The sequence below is a fragment of the Rhamphochromis sp. 'chilingali' genome, assembly GCF_963969265.1.
Source record: "Rhamphochromis sp. 'chilingali' genome assembly, chromosome: 10".
Lineage (NCBI taxonomy): Eukaryota > Metazoa > Chordata > Actinopteri > Cichliformes > Cichlidae > Rhamphochromis > Rhamphochromis sp. 'chilingali'.
The window spans coordinates 33,076,194-33,099,103 of NC_137937.1; the positions used below are offsets into that span (position 1 = coordinate 33,076,194).

The following is a 22,910-nucleotide window of genomic DNA, read 5'->3' on the forward strand; positions in this document are numbered from 1 at the left end:
GTGTGGTTCCCCTTTTGTACAACAGCATCCTCAATCCACATGTAAATTTCAGAAGATCACAGAAAGGCAAATTGACAGTCGCACGTTTAGTACGGCTGCTTTAATGAAGTTAGAAGATGCTTCGGAGAAGTCAGTGACTTCTAAGAGGAGGCAGCTCAGCGGTTAATGGACCACACCTCACCTCCTTGCTTGAGAGGTTTTTCTTTTAAAAGCACCCTCATGCAAGGGTCAATGCAAGTGCAAAGAAAAAAGCAAAGCGATGAGAACAGATGCCTCTAAGTAGGTAAATCTGCAGACAATGACTTCTAAATGGTATTTACAGTCTCCCTTTTCATTCCTTGCTTTTGTCATAGGTTGTAGCCTCAGATAACCAGGTCATAAACCAAAAGCTCATTCACTCCTAAAATAGCCTCCACCACCACTTTTCCTGCAAAAAAAACGCCACTGCACCACCCCCCGTGTTCACTACCACAGTAGCCACAGGACTCCCTGCCAAAGTTTCTGGGTAGCACCTATAAAACGCGGCCCCATCTCATTTTTGTGCAGCCCCTATTATTTAGTTCTGTAATGGAAAGAGTGTAATCTGCTGGTGGGTTGGGTGTTCTGCCAAAATCCCCTTTGTTTGAAGTTGCTTGAGGCAAAAAAAAAGGAAAGCATACAAGTATTTTACTTTTACCCCAATCTACTCAAAGGCCCCCTAACTTAGTGTTGTCTAAAGCAATTTTGAAAAAAATCAATCAACAAAATTAGTGAAGAAGATAATGCATCCGTCTTTTCAGGGTTTCCTGTAGAGGCCAAATTAATATCTGATAAAATACAGCACAGACTGACGAGGTTAGCTTTGGCTCTGGAAATGAACAAGGATGGAACTATGTGGGACGATTTTGAGTTTCACTTGGCAGACGTTCAGGGAGTGACGGATGGGCTACAAACTCTGTCAGTGACGTAAAGGACATTTGGAGTCTCACTGAAACCCTTGAGGGAAGTTGCTAGCAAAATACTGAGATCAGGGGCCTGTCAACTAGGCTGACATGAGGGTGGATAGGGTGTTTTATTCAATTACCTCCCCCAGGGACTTCCTTACCATTTCCTCTAATCACAGTCAACATGTGCCAAAAGAAAAAAAAAAGAGTCAGTATTTCTAAACAATAAAAACGTACTTACTCTAACACTGCCTTTGATTCTTCAATACTTTGTCTTTAGTTTAGTTCCCTTTCCATATGATGAGAAAACAGAGGTTACAGGGTTAAACAAACAGAAGGTGAAATCTCCTGCATACTCAACACATGCCACTGAACCTGCTCTAAACCAGCTCCAGACATCACAGTAAACATGACTTTTGCAGTCAGAAGAAAGCAGGCACTTTAAGTGAGGACATAGAGGAAGCAGAGATAGAGATGCTGAGCTTTCCAAGGTGCACAATTAGGCCGTCTGGGATCGATCCATCTTAAATTAAACGAAACTGCAAATTAGAGCAGAGCACTGAGACGGCAGGAAGGATTGTGAAAGACAGAGCGATGGCAAGGGAAGCAAAATTAAGCAGAAAAGAAAGAAGAGAGAAAAACAGACAGGCAAACACAGAGTAAATCAGGGTGGGACAAAGACCGCTTTTATGATACCACAGATAGTTAACCCAGGCTCTAATTTTCTTCTTCTTCTCCACTGCACCAGTGAAGTGAACACTTGGTTTATTTTGCACTTCCCCGTGTTATAGACAGGGCTGACAAAGCCCAGGCTTGTAAAATTAACAGCAAACACACAGCCCAGTGCCAGGGGTCTGAGTTTCAAGGTACAAATCTCATTCCAGAACAGCTCTGTGGTGCAGCTGCGTGCTGGGGCCCTTTACCAGCAAACAAACAACTGATGCAGGGCTTAAGGGAGAGAAAATATGTCCCTCTAATGCGTGCCTTCGATGAAGAAAAACACACGACCCATATGGGTTCCTCGTTGCAGGCAGCCTTTGATAACCAGAGGATCTAAGGCTCGTGATTCAAGTCATGATGGCTCACTGTTGCTAATGGCCATGTTTGACTCACATGGGGGTATTTTAAGCTCCCTCTCTTCTTTTTGTTTTGCCTGTAAATGGATGGTAAAATGATCTCCCAGTCAACTTGTACTGTCAGATGCTCAGATAAACATATGCAGTGACAAAACATGCATTAATCTGAGCTCCTACCCACATCATTCCAGTCCCCCCCCCCCCCCCCCCCCCCCCCATACCCCTACTTTCCCCCCCACATGCACTTACAGTAAGAATGAAAGGGAGCAATTTTCATCAGTCGAGCAGCCGCAGTATTTTAAGATGGATCCGATGTGGAGGGAAGGAAGGACGAACACACACTTGCACACACACATGCACACAGGCTCCTTTGTTCCTTCAGTGGTAGGGCCAGTGTCATTGTGGCGATGCCATTCTCACCCACTCATCGCTGTACTGTAGATATCGCCCACTGAGGGTGTGCATGTGTGTGTGTGAGCTAACATGTTTGCATGTTTGAGTGCACGTCTGTCAATTCCCTAACGCCTCTGCTCACAATAGACCGATCTTTCAAAGGCAGTAATCAGTTTGCAGTAACACTGTGTAAGCTTTGCGGCCAGCGGGGCTTCAGCTCATTAAAGAGCCAGTCTACCTCGAATTCAAGTCCTCTGGCCTTAGTGCTGACCATCTACTGCTATGGCACTTGATTAGTTGTGCTTAAAAAAAAAGAGCATGATCTCTTTCCAGAATTTATGACGCAGTAGCACAAAAGCCGCAAACCATGAAATCCTTATATATATCCTAAATAATTAGGCCCTATCTTATCTTAATGGATTCATAGTGCCATATCACCCCAACAGAGCACTTTGCTATCAGACTGCGGGGTTACTTGTGGTTCCTAGAGAATTTAAAAGTAGAATGGGAGGCAGACTCTTCAACTTTCAGGTCCCTCTTCTGCACAGAACCAGTTTTCAGTTTGGGATTCTGGAGACACTTTACTCTACTTTTAAAATTAAGCTTAAAAATGTATATTTTGATAAAGCTCATAGCTCCTAGGTCTAGATCACGTGACCCTGAATCCTCCCTTAGTTACGTTGCTTCCCATGATGCACCATGATACACCACTTTGTATTTAATCATTAGTTATTATTATTAATCTCTGGCTTTCTTCTACAGTGTCTTTCTTCCTGTTAAAGGGAGTTTTTCCTTCCCAACGTCACCAAGTGCCTGCTCTTAGGGGGTCTTGCATTGTAGGGTCTTTACCTTACAATATAAAGCATCTTAGGGTGACTACATTTGGATTTAAACTAATTGAACTGAACTGCTAATCTGATCTAATCTGGGGTATCGTTCACCTACACATGGCAGACTAAGGCATCCCCCTTGGTTAAGATGTATTGTTAGCTGATTCCATGCTTCTTTTATCTGGATAATATAGACAAGAGAAAGAAAACAGTTCCTGTAGAAATTTTCTCAAAACAAGGTTTGTGGATTTCTTTAAATAACTGGGGCGTGATTTGTGCAAAGAGATACTGCTGCTGAATTTTTTATAGGTATTTTTTTAGCTCCAAAAAGCAAGTACCATCTGTTTTTATATTTTATTCAACAGAAAGCAGAGACCTCTACATATATATAACATATAATTATAACTTTAAAACACCAAAACAATCTAGTTTAATAAAGAGCACAAAGAGACAGAAAATATATAAGTATGATCTGGGGATACCTTTTGCACTGTAAGGCATGCCACCTTAAGGTAACGTGAAAGCCAGACGACTACACCTGAAAGAAAGGTGAACCATGAAGGAATATGGGAGGGGTTGCCTCTAAACACACCTGTTTTCGATCGTCCTGTTTGTGCTCAGGTTACCTGGTATCTGAGGAATGTAAATTATATGTGGTTTTTGTTTGAGCTGAGGTTCTGTCAGAGCTGTTGCAGGGATTTGTGTGCAGCCATTAGTGATCCCCCAACACACACACTCTCAGAGGTCCTGTGTGATTACAGGGTCCAGAGAAGACGAGGTCAGACTCGGATAAATAAATGTCTCAGGTTCAGGGAGAGGGATCAATGTGACAGGGCCTGCTAATGCAAAAACCCAAAAACACCAAATGGGAAAAAAAATAACTGCGAAACCAGATCAAAAACACAGCCCATTTTCCTGTTTATCCTTAACAGACATCATTATTAAAAAAGAATGTTTATTCTCTCGTTGAGTGAATCGGGGCGTAAAGCAAGAGGAAGCTGGATTCCCTTATGTTTTGAAGAACTTTTTTAGGACAGTATCCAGCTTTCTTCTGGCAGAACACTTACTTGTTTCTGCTTTGAAGAGAGTTTATAGATTTCTGCTCTACTGTTTTGATTGGTCATTTCCTGTTGTGGAACATTTTTGTTGCCAGCAGTCATACATGACACAAAAATTTAATTTGGGGACTGTAGAAATCGATGCCAGTAAGTAGGGAGGGATATTCCATATCTGTTTCAGATAGAGCTAAGAGACCAGAGTAGCTAAACAGGTGGTTATTGTCTCTATTTTTTTCCAGTAGTTTTATATTATTATATAGTATTATTACATAATATCTGAAACAAGCCTTTTCTTCTTGCCAATAAAATACTTTATAAGCTAAGGACATTTGTCACATCTGAATATCTGGGTCAATTACTCAATGTTTACTGTGCTTTGTTTCTTTTATTTATTTTCTATATAATTATTCTTAAAGTAACAGATTAGTCAGAAAAATCCCTAAATTCCAAGAAACATTTGCTAACTCCAAGTCCTGCTTTGATATGAAACCAAAAAAAACCTCCTGAAAAGAAAATAGTTCTCATATTGAAGAAGCTGCAATTATAGACACAATGTTTTTGTTTTAAAGCTTACCCAAATGGATAATGAGCTGTCGAAATGCTTCATTTTATTGCTCTGAAAAGTAGAAAACAAAATATGTTGTCTGCCACTTAGTGTAGATATTCGGTAAGTGTGACCTCCAGAAATGGAACAACATGGTTACTGGAAATGGGGCTTAAGTTAATCTAGTGTTTGAGTGAAGCTTAGGACCACATGTTGTCATTATATGTAGCTAAAACAGACAAAAACAGGATTTTGTTCGTGCTTTGGAAACTGCGGACAACAAGAAGCGTACTCGAGGATGCCAGCGTGGACAAAATGGACACAATCTATACTGAATACTGAGGTTTGGGCAACTTTTACTTCTTGTTTACACTGGTGGATTAACAGACTCCATGTGTGGAGCGCAAACATGCACCCATCTGTATTCAATGAATCTCCAACATGCTCATTTGCAGAGTGGTAAACACATATGAATAAAGGCCTCAGCGTGTTTGTTTTTTCTATCTTTCTAAACTACAGATGGAGGAACTGGACGTTTCCTTCAACATTCTTCGTCATGTTTAGATTTTTTACACTTTAAATGTGTTTACATTGAAGAGAACATCTTCATCTTCAGCCTACTCAGGACATTTTGCGCTAATCCCTTGCTACACTGGTGCAAATACTGCCTGTTTTAGGCCTCAGAACAATGACCTCGCCAAAGGACACCTTTATTTGAGTTGACTTTTGATTTTGCTTGACTTGTTTAAATTTTTCTTGTGTAATTATCTTGCCTGTATGACCAGGTCGGAGAATTAATAAAGCACATTTCCACCGCATGAAATCACAAAACGCTGTCAGACCGCAATTGAGTGCACTTAGAAGGACACAATAACAAGAGCACAATGGACTGCTACAGTGGGGACCGCAATGTTCAACATAAGCCCCCTTTTAACTAGCCACGTCTTCAGTTCCTGATCTTGACTGTGAAAGCGATCTTTTTCATTGTGGTTGGTGCGGCTGTGGGAAGAGCAGGAGTACTGGGAACCAGATGGCTCTGGTAACAGACAGGGGGTATCCCACCGGCCTCACTAAGAAGGGGATCCATTACGTAGGATCTATTGAGGGCCAGTGGATTTTGTTTCATGGCATTGGCCAAGTGTGACCACTCCTCGGTCGGTGTGGGTCGTGGGCTGGTGCCACGTAGGCTACTGCAGACCCAGCCCGTTTTGTGTTCACCTCTGAGAGCTGTATTCACCTTTGCTGCAGGACAGACAACTATATCGGGGCCTCCTGGCGACTTGAGTTACATCCCTTTTGACTCGAAGCCTCTTTGAAAGGCAGTGCAATGGGATATGATCGGCTCCACGGCTTGAGGGACAATGGTGGTTTGTGAAAACGGTGGACAGAGATGTTCCTCTGCACTTTTAAAGTGAAGTCCTTGAACTTTTGAAGCTCAGGTAACCTACGGTGAACAAGAAGAACCCTAACCTTATAATATGTCTTGGAGTAAAAGGCCATTTTTTGTAGAGAGTGTAAATAATTTTTATGTCTGTTTGTTAGAGTGTATATATTAAAGACTTTAGAATGCAAAAAATCTCACATTCTCAAAGCATTGAGGTGGGACTACTTTTCATGGGGTTATCTAATATCAGAGCTTTACGGCTTGTGTTAATTTATTTCCATATTCCTAAAAAGACCACACGTTTCATGTTTCCCAGCTTCTGTTCTGCACTCTCAGATTCCCTGTCATGGCTTCTTAGCTCTGTCCACTGCTGGCTTTGTTCCTTTGTTTTCAGTCTGCTTAGCTATGCTTGCTCCCTTCACTTGTCCAAATGTTTGCTCTGTCCACTTAGCCATGTCCACTTGCTCGGCCTTGTCAAATCGTCACTTGCTGTAGGCGTTTCCTGCAAAGGGAAGAAAGGTGAAAATTTGCCTCTTCGGCCACAAACTACTGCAGCTGGACACAAACCAGACCCCGAGGCTCAGCAGCAAAATTACGCTCCATTTATTTAAAGTGGTTTCCATTACTCTACCGCAGTAGAACACAGACCTCAGTGGCCCTGGCCCAACCATAACTACAGTATAAAAAGAACTAAAGTTCGCCGGACAGGTCATGTCTCACACAGTAGCAATTCAATATCCTCCCGTTATGTTCTTGGTTACGCTTCTCAAAACTCCAAACTGCATGTGACACCACAAAAATACATGGTTGCTTTGAAACTCAGCCTGTGGAGATTTTTTGCAAAAAAACACCCAGCCTATCACTAGAAAGACGTTTGGAACACGTTTGATTCAAAGAAAGAAAAACAGCTAATTTACCTTAATCATACTATGTCAGAGTCGTACTAATAGTATGTTGAAAAAGACAAATACTGAGACAGGAAGCTGGTTTGTATGGTTCTGGGCCACGACCAAAATAAATCAAACCAAAGGCTAATAGTTTTTATCCCCGGTTCTCCTTGAAATGTGGAAACAATACATCAGCCAATGAAAGCTGTTAGATGATAGCAAAGCTGCACTTCTATTCTATCAACACAGCCAGAGCTGATAACGCTCGCTTCACGTCATTATAATATAAATCCAGCTTTGTGGCAAAAAGTTATATTTTGTGTAATGTTTTCATGCATCAGCCACTTCATCCCCGGGGCCTTAAACCTCCTTTAAAATCCCATTCTCTGTGAATTAAACTGAGCTTTGATAATGAAAACAATTGTTTGTTTGAGAGTTAATAGAATTCATAGAACATAAGGCTCTATAGTATTTCATTACTGTTTTCTGAGTATTTGATTTACCCTCTTGCCCTGGAGTGTGTTCCAGCTGATGGGCTCTGACTGCAGCAGAGAGCACCAGCAAAGCTGAGGGAGAATGTCACTCTGCATTGACTGGAGTGGGCCTCCTCATGCATACGCAAATGTCAAGGCGCACGAAGCGGCCAGGCAACACGGCTCATGCATAATAGCATTAAAATGGGAGGAGACGTGAATCAGTTGCAAGAGACGAGAAAGACAACTTGGAGAACAATCCAGACACTTTGAGACGGAAGGGAGTTATGAAAGAATAAGGTAGCACTTTTCACAGTCCAAAACCAACATGTCACAGCCATTCAGCAAAATACTCTGACTGGTCTCAACTGACCTTTGAGCAACAAAACCTCACAAACCAGTACTCTGACCACATGAGTGCACTCTCCCACCTAAACATTGTTTATCTCTTTAAAGCCTGACAGTTGTGTACAACCAGCAGCAGCTTGACAGCTTAATTCCATGTTGTCTCACAGGACCGCCTCCGTGGATCAGGGACTGGGGTGACACACTCAACCTCTCAGCACTTTGTTTGGGGACAGTTTGTAATTAATATGACTGCTGCATCTGTCACGCCTTGTCACCTGTGGGGGGAGGGGGTTATCCATGTACTTCCCTTGCCATCATAAATCCTGAAGCTGGAACAGGTCTGGGTGTTTTGCATGATGGGTCACCCGGCCAACCGCCAGAGCAGGTGGTGATTTGCACATGGTGCAGGAGAAATGAAAGAGCTTCACTCAGCAGAAGCTTAATAAGAGAAGTGCAGTGACTGAGGAACGACACACACTGAGGTGCTTCGATCAAAGGAATGTAAGCCTTTGAACACGACAGGACGAGAATCAGAGTGGCACGATAATAAGCATGATTGTGTTTATAATAACCGGGTCTGTTTCTTCTCTGTTTCTCTCTCTTAGTGCTTATGGTTTTACAGGCGATCCAGTCCCTTGGCACTGGAGAACAAGGGTATCACCCACCACTTGACCTTCGCAGGGCACCACCCAGAGGTCAACAGGAACTCCATCAGCAGCAACTTGTCACAGAAGCACACATTTGCAACATGTTCCAAACTATGAGTCAGATTCACCTTAGTTTTTGCCAAGTAAATGAAGGAATTCTTCAAAATTTTGACCTGTCTTCACAAGTCAAGACAGGCTGAGTATGTGTGTGCTAAGAAGTGCAAACTCAGAGTTTCTGGGCTCTATGTGTGGCATCAAAGTAAATGTGAATTCTTCTTTCTTCTCATCTAGCGTCACCAGAGAGCTGGTGTAAATATTTATTTCGATCTACCTCACGGTTAAAATTTACAACAAATCCTGTAACTAGTTATTTGGTCCGTCTGAAAAAAACTCCCAAAAAACAAAGGAGGCGTTATCAAAAACACCCAACATTCAAGTGACATTGAGGCAGCTGTGGTTCAGGTGGTAGAGCAGGTCGTCCACTGGTGGATCAATCCCTGATTCCCCCAGTTTGCATGCCAAAGTATCCTTGGGCAAGATACCAAACCCTGAATTGCCCTTGAGGCATCCTTCAAAGTGCATCCTCTTTTGTATATCTTCTATGACCATTTTTTTTGTTTTACTTTTAATTCTTGTTTGCTTTGGTTCAGGCAGTATAGCTACGCCAAGTTTAAGATAAGATCATGACTTGCGTTGATGCTAATCATCAAATCGCTAATATGAATTAATTTGTGCGATTCCAAATTGTGTTGAACAATAACACAAGTTAGAAAGCTCAATTTTCTGGGTTATGAAGATCGACAACACCAGTGTACCTTTTATGTGTACATATGACTGTTTGGTCAGTTAAAATTAAAATGTAAGAATAAATTATAAAAACAGCTTGAAACAAAATGATTTTTTGGGACAGTCTACAAATGCATAACACTATTTAGTGATTTTTTTATTTTAGTTGTAGTAAACATTACACGTGAAGGGAGCAACTAATTTTACATTTTTTAGAAAACAATAATTGTATGCATAACGTGTTGTAAGCTAACATGTTACCACTCATAACTTGCTAAATAAGCTAGCCTGCTTGTTTTTCACGAACACATTCTGTAGGATGTGCACTTTGATCACCTGTTGGTTAATTCAGTGGCTGCAAAGTGTCCTTGTTCTGATTGCATAATCTGGGTACGTCCACTTGCCAATAATTCAAAATACCTGAACATGTTCTGTTGGCTAAAAAATAGCATTTAAGCATTTTGCTAAAAAGTCCCAGTGCCAGATGAAGTCAGTGCATGTACTTTAGATTTTGTTGCTTTGCTAAACTTGTATTGTGGGCATTGCATTAAAGATTTATTATGCCTCTTTATGTGCTTTTTGACTCATTATGCATCCACATAACATTAAAAGGAGACAGAGTGCCTGAGTATACTTTGAAAACAACAAGGACAAACTGCCTGGACAAGTATATATCCCAAAAGACACAAAAAGAGTGTTTAAGAAGTGTACAAATCTTTTAGGGGCATTAGCTTACTCATCATTTCAATGAGTGATGAGAGAAAAGGCAGCAGAAGCAACCATGTGTCTCTCCAGTAGATTGTTCTGTCCTGCGACTGATGCAACCACTTTTGCATGTCCTTGAAGGGAAATGCAAAGGCCTATGTTATTTCAAAAGTCATTTGAAAATGGGCAGCAGCTCCAAAGCTTGCCTTTCCTCTTAGGAAGAATGCTATACATTAATCCAAACAGTTTCAGTGTAAAATACTGAGGTAGGCTAATAAATGTCACATTGAATTATTCACTCAAAGATGAGGCACTGTTCTCTGCAGCAGATAATCTGTCAAAAGAAATGGATGATGTGATGCACAATAACTCTAAACCAAACAACATCTTGTGACTGTTCTCCAAGATAGAAGCATAAATCTAACAGATTAGATAGAGTTTTATAAAGCTACATGTATACATACATACATACATACATACATATAGACAGATAGACAGATAGATAGATAGATACACACACACACATATATACATACATATATATATATATACGCTCACCTAGCACCACATCTGGTGGATTTGGTATTAATTTTAGCAAGTATCTGGCCATCATGGTTGGGGGTTACTGTGGAATGGGAGACATCTGGCCAGTGGGCATAATATGGCAATAAGTAACTATTAAATAAAGCAATGTCTCTTTAGCTGCACTGTGTTTGAGGCTCAAGAGTTATTATGACAAACTAAGATCTCTGTCTCAGTACTGTTGATCCCAGGTTAGCTCACATATTACTGTAATTACAAATCTTTCACTTGGAAAAGTATTTTGGAGATACAGCAAAACCCAGACTAAAACGGTTTGGCAGCCACCCCCCGGCATCTTTGCCTAGTATTAGCTCTTTACCTAGTTTCATAGATAGATGTGGAAACAGAGAAATAGGTCAGTTAGAATTAGTTTAGCTTTCTTTTCATAATAATTCTCTCACAGACAATACAGACAAGCTGCACCTATAATTTTGCAATACTCTGCAATTAAAAAAAATAACTAAAAAAAATAAATAAATCTGTGGGGCTGTGCTGGAGTCAAGCATTTCCTTGTCTGCAAAAGTGGGTGCTAATTCTTTGTAAAGTATCAGTGTGAGTAAATCATTCTATTTAATCTGCCATTACTGTGTAAAATATTGATTATTGCTGGTTGTTTTCACAACTCCAAAGCCTGGAAAGGACAAAGGATTTTTAAATAACTCAAAAACTTCCTCTTGCTGCTACACATGATCACATCCTTAATCATCTCTCTCTCTCTTTCTCTCTCTCTCTCTCTCTCTCTCTCTCTCTCTCTCTCTCTCTCTCTCGCACACACACACACACACACACATACACACACAGTACAGTACAGTAAAACAAATCTGCACGAGTGGTTTTTGTGTGTGTGCGTCAGAATGTGCTGCACAGAAGCTCACCAGGGGAGGAGAGGTTTCCATCTCCATCTTTGAACCGGAAAAGCAGGGGGAACCGCAGCCCCCACATCTGAGACCCAGACTCCATGCTCCCACTTCCCATAATGCTCCCTGACACTCCCCACTCTGGGCACTGAGGATTTAGTCCTTATGTTAAACTCTTTAAGAACCCACTGTCTCCCCTCAAATCAATGCTTCACTGCGATCACCTCTGCCAACACAAAGCTCGTGATTCTTCAAATGGCTGAGGATGGCCTGTTATTATCTCTCTGAGGCAAACGATTCAGAGCATCGCTCCTTCACACACACTCACCGAGATTACGCCGTCTCAAGGGTTACAAAGGTTGATGGAGCCCAGTCATAAACTGTATAGGCTGCGTGGACGAGCTGTAAGAAGATTAAGTCAAGAAAGATTGAGGATGTTGACTGGGTGAAAGAGGGAGAGATGATGATTGGAGGCATCCAGTGTGCCGTGTATGCATACACTTGTGGTTATCTATATGTGTTTATATGAGTGTGGCTGTAGTTGGAAGAGAGAAACATGGCACCTCTTGGTTTGACACTTGACATGGCCCCTTTAAACTCTTAAGCAGAAACACTGAAAGTTTATAGAGACTCCAGATGGTAACAGCTGCTTCACAGTTAAACTTCACTTACTCCCACACACACACACACACACACACACACACACACACACACACACACACACACACACACACACACACACACACACACACACAGAGCTGAAATTAAATTAAATTGGACAATGCTTTTCTGTCATTAAATTAAATGTCTTTTGGTTTCAGACTTTAGAAAAAAAAAGTGATTTAAAGACGTTAAGCGCTAACCATCTATGATGACCATTTTTAATTTTTTGGATTTTTTTTAATTTTCATTTTATGAACTTAATAACTGTTTAATCATAAATTTAATTAAATTCAAACTGGAACCTGTGCTTTTAATCTAGCAATGACAAGAAGTTCTTGTGGAGTTGCTATTTAATCTACAATTAAACGCTGCTGCTGACCAACTAAATTAGGGGTGTTAAACAAAGACTCCAAGTGTGAAATTTGCAGACAAGTCATTAATAATTATAGTTTTTCTATAAAATTCACTGCTTCTTCAAGTTTAGTGAGCATTACTACACAGGGGTAGACATGCTTGGGAAGTTAAAGTGTTTCTAGATCATGACAAGTTGTTTGAATCCCAAAGACGTGACATACTATTAAGGATGGGAATCGAGAAGTCCCAGCAGTCCAATTTCTTGGAATCGTGAGTCTGCTTGTCTATCAATCCCGCTTATGGGTTCTCGCTACAATCAGTTGACTTCAGTTCGTGTGTTGAAGGAGAAAAATGGCGGGGCAGTCCACAGGGTGGATACAGCCATTACTTTTATTTTTATTGCACAAAAGCATGAGAGCGCAATGGTAAAGTGCAAACTGCATCCAGGACAGAAATACTTCCAATAGTTATGCTGCTAAGACAACTTTTCAGCTCTTTTCAAGGACCTGCACAGACAGCATGCTAATGCTAAGCTAGCCAAGAACCCAGAGTGACGTTAAAGCTGAGTGAATATTGAGCTCAGCAGCCAGAAATCGAAGCTCAACAGGTAATAAACTGATGAGCAGTCAGACTCCAGCCTCCGTTTCTACGTGTTCATGTTTCTAAAGTAGAATCACTGTGGCGATCGCTTTCAAGTCTCTTTTTGCTGGTTTTCATTATTGCTTTGTAAAAAAAATCCTTTATTTAATACAACAAGAAAGATCCTGTGTGTGTCCTCATTAGATATGGATTTGTGTTGCTGTGTGGGACGATGGCCTATAGGTTTAAAAAGTTAAATAGTAATTATTTAAGGTCAGTTTATACAGTAACAAGAAAGTAATGTAACACATAGTATAACAAATTACCCTCTCCTGGGAGTGAGTAGAAAAGTGTTCTGTGTAATATGTGTAATAACCACTTTTTTGAGTAATGACCTCAATACTGATCACAACACAGAGAGGAAAACCTCCAACATATCCAAACATTTGAACACACAGCATGCAATTAATTTGTACAAATGTGATGTCTTTTATATGCTGCTTAGTGTAGGTGATGGCCGTCAAAGGGGAGCCAATGAAAATCGATACAAGGATCAATAAGGATGCATAGGTTTAACTCATCCAGCCTACTTGAAATCACATTGGATTCTATGTCGCCCAAAAACTAAAATGAGTTTGACACCCTTGAACTGAATGTACTTTTACAGCCAAACTGTCACAGGTTTCACTGCTGTACTATGGCAAACTTAATTGTTATTTCTAGCCCTAAACTCTAAGGTACCGTATGTGCTTCTGCCATGTTCCCCTGTTTTTCACAGAGGGGTGAGGTTAGACAAGCACAAACACACACAGGCAATTCACGCTAACTTGACATTAAGCCAGACATCTGAAAATAACTCCTATCAATCACACAACAACCCAGTGAAGACAGAAGCTGCATAACAGTTGCCAAAATGAAGCTACCACCTCTGTACAGTCTTATGAACCAGTTTTTCCTCGCCTGCTGCACCGCAAGACACTCAGTTCTGTCTGTAGTCAAGGGCGATGAATCGGTCAGAGTCCAGGCCAACATCATGCCCTGCTGGATAGCGATCAGACACTGAGCAGGAAAGAAAGAGGGTTGCCAGATGCAACAGAGGGTTGCCAGTTTATGCAGCAGCTTATACACAAGTCAGGGTACAAAGAGAACTCACAACACGTGGTCATTCATCCAACCATCAATTTATTTCATTTCTGGTCTTCAGATGCCTACGTTGAATAAAGTTTAAAAAAGAAGCAAAAAAAACCCTGAGATAAATATGTTAGCATGGCTGGATATGCAGCAAGCTCATTTGATAGGCTATATCACCAGCTTGACAAATCTTATCACGTAGCATTATTTCATGCATGTCTAGCTAATAAGAGACATTGCAAAAAGTGCAGAAAAAAGCAGTCCCATCAGGCACCTCACACTGCCTTCGATCAGGCCAAGATTCAGCTGGTCGAGCACAGCCTGATATTAACCTGATGTTTTTTTCATCAGGGCTTATTTCTGACAGCTCTGTCTTCTGTGATCACATAATGAGAGTGCATACCATATTGCCAAAATGCCACAGCTTGCCCTTTTCAAGTTTCAGCTTGACACAGCCAAAGCTAAGCGTTTTCATTAAAGTTGCAATGTGTGCAGTTGAGAAAACTCCTCATATACAATGCACAGACTGTATACAAACAACTGGTGTTAAAACATCCTGACATGAGCTGGGGCCAGATTTGACAAAGAATCTGAGGAAACTGCACACTCATGCAGCAGTGACTTGTCAGTCACAACAGCCACACCCTAAAACATATCCTGCAATATTATCTATTTTACTCTTATTAGGACTGTAATTTAAAATACAGGCATCATCTTATATGAAATAAAACTTAAAACTAGAGACCATAAACTCATAGGGTAACTTTTTACTAAGGTCACAGATTTCATTAACAGCATGGCCATTTTCTCCAAACTTTCTACATATTTAGACTTTTTTGTAATCAGAGTCATAGCTCTCTGCTGCCTATTTCTTTAAGCTTCTGTGAGTGCAATGTCAACTATAGAATAGGATAGAATAGAATGGAATGGAATAGAATAGAATAGCCGTTTACTGTCATTGTACATGTACAATGAAATTATGGGTGCTCCACACCAACTGTGCAGGAGTAAAACATAAATAGTAAGACTGCAGCAATAAATAGCAAACAGAAGAAATAAATTGTGTTATGCCTTTCTAAATGGAGTCTTCACCTGCACAAATTTCCTCCAGATGCTTCGGTTTCCTCGCATCATTCAAAGGCAGTTTAGGATAATTGGTGATTTATTAATAATAACTGATAATTAAATGCAAGTTGTGCATAAAAACATAGTGAGTGAAGAAGAAGCACACTTCACTCTCTTCCCTCTTCAACTCCCAGCAGCCTAGCCCTCCTGCAGCATAACTAAAGGAGAATTCAGGGTCACCTGATACAGCCTTAACTTTATGCTTTGCCAAAAAGGAAAGTTTGAAGCCAAATCATAAAAATAGAGAGCGTGTGTACCTCCCGAATCCAAACTGGGAGCTGGTTCCACAGAAGAGGGGCCTGAAAGCTGAAGGCTCTGCCTCCCATTCTACTTTTAAATATTGTAGGACTACAGCTAAACCATCAGTCTGAGAGTGAAGTGGTGAACTGGGGTTATATGAGGTCAATGGAAGGATGGATCTGTTAAATCTAACACATACCCATACACACATCCCTTGTCTTCGGCAACGGGTTGACTGACTCTGTCCAAAGGAGATAAAAGATGGCTGCCATTATCCATAAAGCAAGCTAATAAGCATTCCACATAGTCATTGTTTATTCCAATAAAAAGCAAAATGCATGACTGTAGTATTTAATGCACAGCCATACAGGCCTCTTAAAACAGTTTTAACAAAAACTCCAGAAAACTACTGGCCATGGCCCAAAACAAGTGTATCAACAAAGACATGAAGTTTTCTTTTTATGCTTCAATTTCTGAAGAGAAATAACAAAAATGTAAATAATTAGTGAACTGTAAAGCTGCTGTGTTATACAATTTTGTTACATTTGTGTTCAGTCTTACAAACTAAGTTCATCAACCACACACTGACGCCTCATAGACAGATGTGAGAGTGGTAATGATCTTCTGATCAAACTGACCTATGAGCTACACCAGCATGTACTGAGACAAAAAAGGACTCACACACCCAGATTTTAATAGGGAAACCACCTTACTGTAATGTCAATACTTGAAAATTAATTAAAAAACTGTGTGAACTGTGTGAACTCGTTACATAAACAAAAGACTTTAAGTTTCACCAGTGGCCACCTGTCTTCCACCTACTAGTAGAGACAGTCCTGGTTACCAGAAACATGAAGATCATAAATCTGCCATGATTCACCAACTTGAGCTTGTTTAAGACAACAATGCCATGAGCTAGATCATTACTGGCTTATAGACCAACTCAATTACACTTCATCTTGACAGTTCTGACAGACTTCAGCTTCTACTTGTGTGTACATTTGTAAGCAGCTGCCAAGAAAACAACAGCAGGATGCAGTCGGGCACAACAGCATGTGGGAGTCTAAATGAGTTTCTTTTATAAAGCTTCTTTATAAAGATAAGGGTCTGTGGTTAACTATCACTCTATAGTGGGAGTGTTAAGTGTGCTGTATGGAAGAAGAGCACACTGTCATATTATATGTTGCATAATGGTACTTAACTGCTCCACCGCTACAACCATCATGCCATCTCTAACCCTTAGATACATTTGCACTTAGGTGCATGTTTGCATGTGTGCACAGCACCAAGTGCGTGATTACCACTGAGCAGGAGATGAAGAACACTTTGATGCTAATACACTTCTGCTTGATCCAAAGCTGCAGTCCACAAGGACAGAGAAAGCATTTCAAGTGTAACTGTTTAAGGTGCTGTCTCACAAAGGTGGCAGCAGCAGCAGCAGCAGCAGCAGCTGGCTTTCTGGACGACATTAATAAGCTGCTGCAGGTAATAACTTCAGCGGGTAAAGGAAAATGCCGCTGTGCTGAAAAATTCATATTTGCCCATGTTACCCTGATTTGTTGCTTAATAACATTACAGATGTTCACTTGATTCTTTTCATCCAGATATCCAAACACTGAATGGAACCGTTCAGTGCAATTCAGCTCTGCCTGCGCCACAGAGCCCATCTTCCTCAGCTCTCATTACTTTGAAAGACATAGAAGGGCTTTAGGTGCTGCTGGCTTTAACATTCAGTTTGGCCTCACAGTCCAGTCAAATTGAGGGTATTTAACCTTCAACCAGCAAAGACAGCCTAAGTCAATTCTATCATTTACAACAAGAGACTGACTTCTTGTAGAGACATTAAATTATTGTTTTACTTTACAGTAAATATGGCACAGCTGACAAACTAAACATAAACTTGGCCTTTTCTTCTCCCCTGTGTTATGAGGGGGAATACCATTGCTTTAAATACTTTGTTAATACATAGGTACACATGGGAGTACTTACGCACTAGCCCAGATGGTGGACCCTCTAATTTGAAATCCAAGGGTATAATTAAGAGACAAAAAAATTAAAAAGGAAAGCATGAGGATTTGCTGCTTCGACATGAAACGCGGCACAAATTACAGCAAGGAGAAGCTGGTTAGTGCGGTCATCATTATTAGATATTCACATTCAAACAAAATAGTCTCAGAGCAGGCGGCTCTCACTGGGGATCCGGCTGTTACTTTGAAGTGCAGCAGATAGACGCAAGCGTACCCTTTGCGTATTAATCTGAACTTGATGGCAAATTAAACGGGTGATATCAGATGACTTAGCGGACGGTTTCAAGTTCATTCCGGGGAGAACCCGTATTTGCACGGTTCAATTAAACAGCCAGCAGGCCTCCTCTGGCGATATGATGTTGGGAATGAAAAATGTTTTATTTCTGCAAGAAAAGCTGAAAATGCAATCAGTTCAAATGTATCCGTTGAACTTTGAGGGGCTGATGTAGAAGAGGTAAATAAAAATAGAGCCGGATGTGTTGGAAAGTGGATTGTGAGGCAGCTGCAGGTTTGTCTTATTTTAATGTAATCAGGGAAACTCGCCGTTTCCCTGATTACATTAAAACAATGTCTGTAAAACAATATAATAAAGGCGACCTGTGGTCCGTAAACGTCATGGTACGAATGTGTCCCGGACACCTTACAGTTAGGAGCACAAGTGTTTATCTTAGTACGTGTGGAAGTGACGCCTGATCGTCAGACCAGACACTTCACTCCAGAGCACCACTCTCCTCCCTGCAGCCGAAAAATCAAAACAATTTCCCTGTGAGCTTTGGCTGCTCGGAGGGAAACTGTAAACCTCTCAATTAAATACCTCATGCCGTTTGGGAAACAATGCCGTAGTGGGATTTTTACCAAGGCGATTAACTATGAATGAAGTTACTGCTAACTGCAAGATGTGGGATAGCGAAACAAATACCAAGAGTATCATGAGCATATTTAGGACTGCTGCACTTTTTAGTGCGAGCTGTGCTGTTTGTTTGTTTTTTCTCTTTAAAGAAGAGAAGCGCTTGTGCGTCGCGCTAAAGAGGAACTTTGGAGACGCAAACCCGTTGCAAGGAAAAGGCGAAGAGAAAAGTTTGACTTACCGGTGTCGAAATCATTAAAAGCCGCGGAAGAAATAAAGCCAGCGAGAAGCAGAGCAGAGGTGACGGTCCAGGAATCCATCGTGTGATTAAAGAGTCTGAATTCGCTCTCAGGTGAAGTGCAGCCTGACGGACGGGTGCGCAGAGCGGCAGGCTGCTGGACCGACTGACTGACTGGCTGTCTGACTTGCTGCTTGTCTGTCTGTGTCTGTGCAGGAGTCGCGCTTTGGCCGGTGTTAAAAAGTCCCTGAACTTCAAGGCAGGTCCTACAGCTACTACTACACTGACACCACTACGACGAGACCAGATAGTAGAAAACAGGGATCCTATTTCCAACCCATGTGACAGGAAATAGGGGCAATGGATTCAACCTGCAGCACTGGGAAAGCAGCAGAAAGAAAAGAGGAGGGAGGGAGGGAGAGAGGGTGGCGCGATGGGGTTTTAAAGGTGGTCTCTGTGGTGCAATGAACAGCAGGTCCGCAAAGTTAAAAATCAAATCACATCAAAGCATAATAATCACAACTGACCGCAAACCAAGTTTAATATTACAGCTAAACTAAAACAATATAATAAATCAGTATCCAATACAATCACAACGACAATGAAGCATGTTTTAGGTCAACACGGGCAGAGTAGCGACACAGCTGGGGCTCAATACTACCATAAAGCAGGGCAGTTAATGGAAAACATGCTATAAGACTATAAGAAACACATTATAAACATTCTGAAATATTATTTTGTCTGTTTTTATGATGAGTCTAAATATAACTAATGGTCCACTGTGTTTGAAAACCATGCCCTCTCATGCACTGTGTTAAACAAAAGACAAGGAGAGGCCAAACATCCTTCTAATATAAGAAAATATGGTCAAAAGTGTGGAAAAGATGAAAAGTGAGTAAAGCCATAGTTTAGTATAGTCTCACATCTTAACACAAACGAGATTAACTGGAGGAATGAAGCTGGGGAAGCTACTTGTTAAGTATTTCTTGGAAGAAATTACTTTTTTTGGCGGGATTTCTGATCAAAAAAAACTTAACAAATCACAAAACATTTAAGGCCTACATTTATTTATATATTTATCTGCGTTTTGCTTTATTTATTGTTCATGTGAAAACCTTTAATTGTTCGTAAAGAAAACACAACTATCACAATCTAAAATCGGAAAGTCAGATCCTAATTCTACGGTTCCTCTTTTGCATATCTCCACCGAAGCTTGTCCAGCCCTATTCACTAATAGAAACAGGTGCACTGAGTGTACAAGCCCACTGTGAGCACTTCTCGGCCCTTTATTATTACATTACAGTCAGTCAGTCTGACCTCGTGAGAAACAGCACCCTCACGTGTTTAACAGCAATCACCATGAAGCACTGAGAACACGCTTTCAAGCCCAAACAGCAGCCCGTTAGACTAAAAGTAGTATGATTCCGCCATGCTGAAAGGGGGGTGGGAAAGCTCAACATTTATTTGGCCAAAAAAGACTGGGTTGAGAAGGGGTGTTCTGGGAAAGTAATCTAGCATGACGTGTGCCCTTTGGACAAATGCGACTGTGTGGCCTTGAGATGCTTGCTGGTAAAAGCTTAACTTGTTTTAAATTCAAAGACTGGGACTGTTTAGGAGAAAGGAAGTTCTTAGAATTTAACTACGTTGGACGTTTGCTATGACTGTGACTTTTTTGTTTGTTTGTTTGAATTGCATTACTGTAGAACAGCCAGCTTTTAGTCTGACATATTTAAGGAATATTATATCTAAACCTAAAATATTCACCTGTGGCAGTCGAACTCAAGTACTGTACACGTCTGCTACTTTATACTTACTCTATAGTCTTAATTATTCCAGTCAATTAATAAAATGTGTAGCTATCTTCTGACTAATTAATGTACTATTGTGTTCATCCATAACCACCGATTTTGAATGTCTTGAGAAGCAAAATGTGAAAGGGGTTAACATTGTAGGACAGAAAAGTTTGTAGCTTTTCAATACCCTTCAAACCTGTAGAGCCTTTATCAGCACCAGCCTCCATTTAGAATTTGCTATAGCAGTTTCTGAGGAGGAAGTTTGGACCATTCCTCGTGAAACTGTTACAGTTCATTAAGATTTGTTGGATGTCTAGACTGAACAGCCCTCTTCTGACCACACCATTTCAACTGGGGTAATGCCAGGACTCTCACTTAAGCCTTAAAAAACACATTTTTTCTTCTTTGGAACTATTCATCTGTTTATTTCCTTTAAATTGTTGCATCATCCAACCGTTCATGAACTTACTGCTGCCCTGAAATTGTCGTTATGCAGTTTCTGTTTCTCTCTATCTCCTCTTGCTTGAGAAGTTCAGATTTGTTAGACTCTATATGGATTTACATTTCCAACCTAGCCTCATTTTCTTAACTAAAACACATGACCAGGTTCACTAAAATCTTCCTCTGGCTTTTATTGTTATTATTACTCCAAATGTCCTTAAAGACATGACGGCTGTTTTTGTGCTGTCAGTTCAGCCAGATAGTATTTATTTACAATTTAGGGCTTAGATAATATCAGATGGCAATTTCTTTGGAATGCCAGTGAGGCCATAAACAGTTTTTTCTGCAATTATGTGAACAAAATTGTGTTTATTATTTTAAATATGGTGTGTTATGTGTTTATCCTCACACAAACAGATTTTGTGCCAGTCGGATAAAAGAAAACATCCTGTCCATGTGAAAATGAATGTGAATTGGCGCTATCAGTCTGAGATGCTGTGCAGTTTAAGTAGCAAGGCTTCCTTTGTCTTCTTTGTATCTGTGTGTGTGTGTGTGTGCGTGCATGTGAGTCCGTATGTCTGATTGTATGCTGGGCTTGTCTGTACATGCTGCCCGGCCACATTCCTTGTGGTCTGCTGGAGTTACTGTAATTCTGTTCTCCCTTTTTGCCGTCTTCAGAAATAAGCTGGCACTTCCACACATCTCATTCACACTTATTTATTTAGTTATCATCCATATTTTTGGCATTTTGCCCTTTAGGAATTCTGATTGTTTTCCTTTAGGTACGTTTCTTCCAGTATCACGTGTGTGGATTTTTAGCATGGGTGGCTGCAGCAGAGCCCCTCACCCTGCTATGTGTCCTGACTGTTGAGTTATACAGGATGGGGGCTGGAGGTCACAGCAAGAATAATCCACTGAGATGTATTAGAAAGTACTTCAGCATCCCTGATCTGCCTGCCAATGCGAAGTTATGCATAGCTGAATAAGAAGTTGGCCAAGATGCTTTGAATTCACAAATTCGGGGCCAAGACTATGTCATGTCCTTGTTCTCTCTTGGGTAAACACGAGTGCCTAGCCCTGAATCTTAATGTCACATTTCTTTCTTTTGTAGCTGAATATTATTTCTCCATCTAGGCTTTTGCTCTTGGCATTTCAGAGAACCATATTATATAGAGCCCCTGGGTCACAAATGGCCCATACAGAGTTTGCTGGTTCTGACATTTCTGCTGCTACCTAAAGTTTGATGTTCCGATTTCTTGAGATAGTGAGCAGCACGGTGTCATTGTGGTTAGCACTGTTGCCTCACAGCAAGACGGTCCTGAGTTCAATTCCACCATCAGATGTGTGGAGTTTGCATGTTCTCCCCGTGTTTGCGTGGGTTCTCCCCGGGTACTCTGGCTTCCTCCCACAGTCCAAAAACATGCAGTTAATTGGAAACTCTAAATTGCCCATAGGTGTGGGTGCGAATGGTTGTCTATGTGTTAGCCCTGCGCCAGACTGGCGACCTGTCCACAGTCTACCCCGCCTCTCGCCCTAAGACGACTGGGATAGGCTCCAGCACCCCTGCGACTCTGATAAGCGAATGGATGGATTGTTTTGATTACCATAATTGTAATTCAACCAATCACATTAGTAATAACAAAATCACTGGTCTGTATTGTATCTTTGGATTGTTTCTTGGGTGTTGAGAACATTTAAAGATGATCAGATGAGGCTATTACCAAAATAATCAAGACTATCACTAAAAGGAATTATCAGGTATAAAAATGATCCGGGAAAGTTGAAAATGGTTAAAGGGGACACTAACCAGAGTGATTTATATTATTATTGCTTGGATTACACATTATTGTTGCAATAGGACTTTTTTCAACACCCACGCCAGAAAAATCACAAGAATACCTGAACTATCTGTATATCCATAACTAAAGCTATCTCCTAAGAAAGAAAACTCGAATGTAATTTGATGGATTAATCTTAAA

At 40.8% G+C, this 22,910-nt stretch overlaps 1 protein-coding gene across 3 annotated transcripts in view; it reads right to left on the minus strand.

Moving 5' to 3' along the window:
* kremen1 (kringle containing transmembrane protein 1) overlaps positions 1-19,071 on the minus strand; it is a 63,235-nt gene extending 44,164 nt beyond the window's left edge. For all 3 annotated transcript variants that reach the window (XM_080893551.1, XM_080893550.1, XM_080893549.1), the window contains exon 1: positions 18,701-19,071. In XM_080893551.1, the coding sequence (XP_080749677.1) occupies positions 18,701-18,779 (79 nt within the window). In that variant the 5' untranslated portion in view covers positions 18,780-19,071. The remainder of the gene's footprint in view (positions 1-18,700) is intronic.
* Between the last annotated feature and the right edge of the window lie 3,839 nt (positions 19,072-22,910).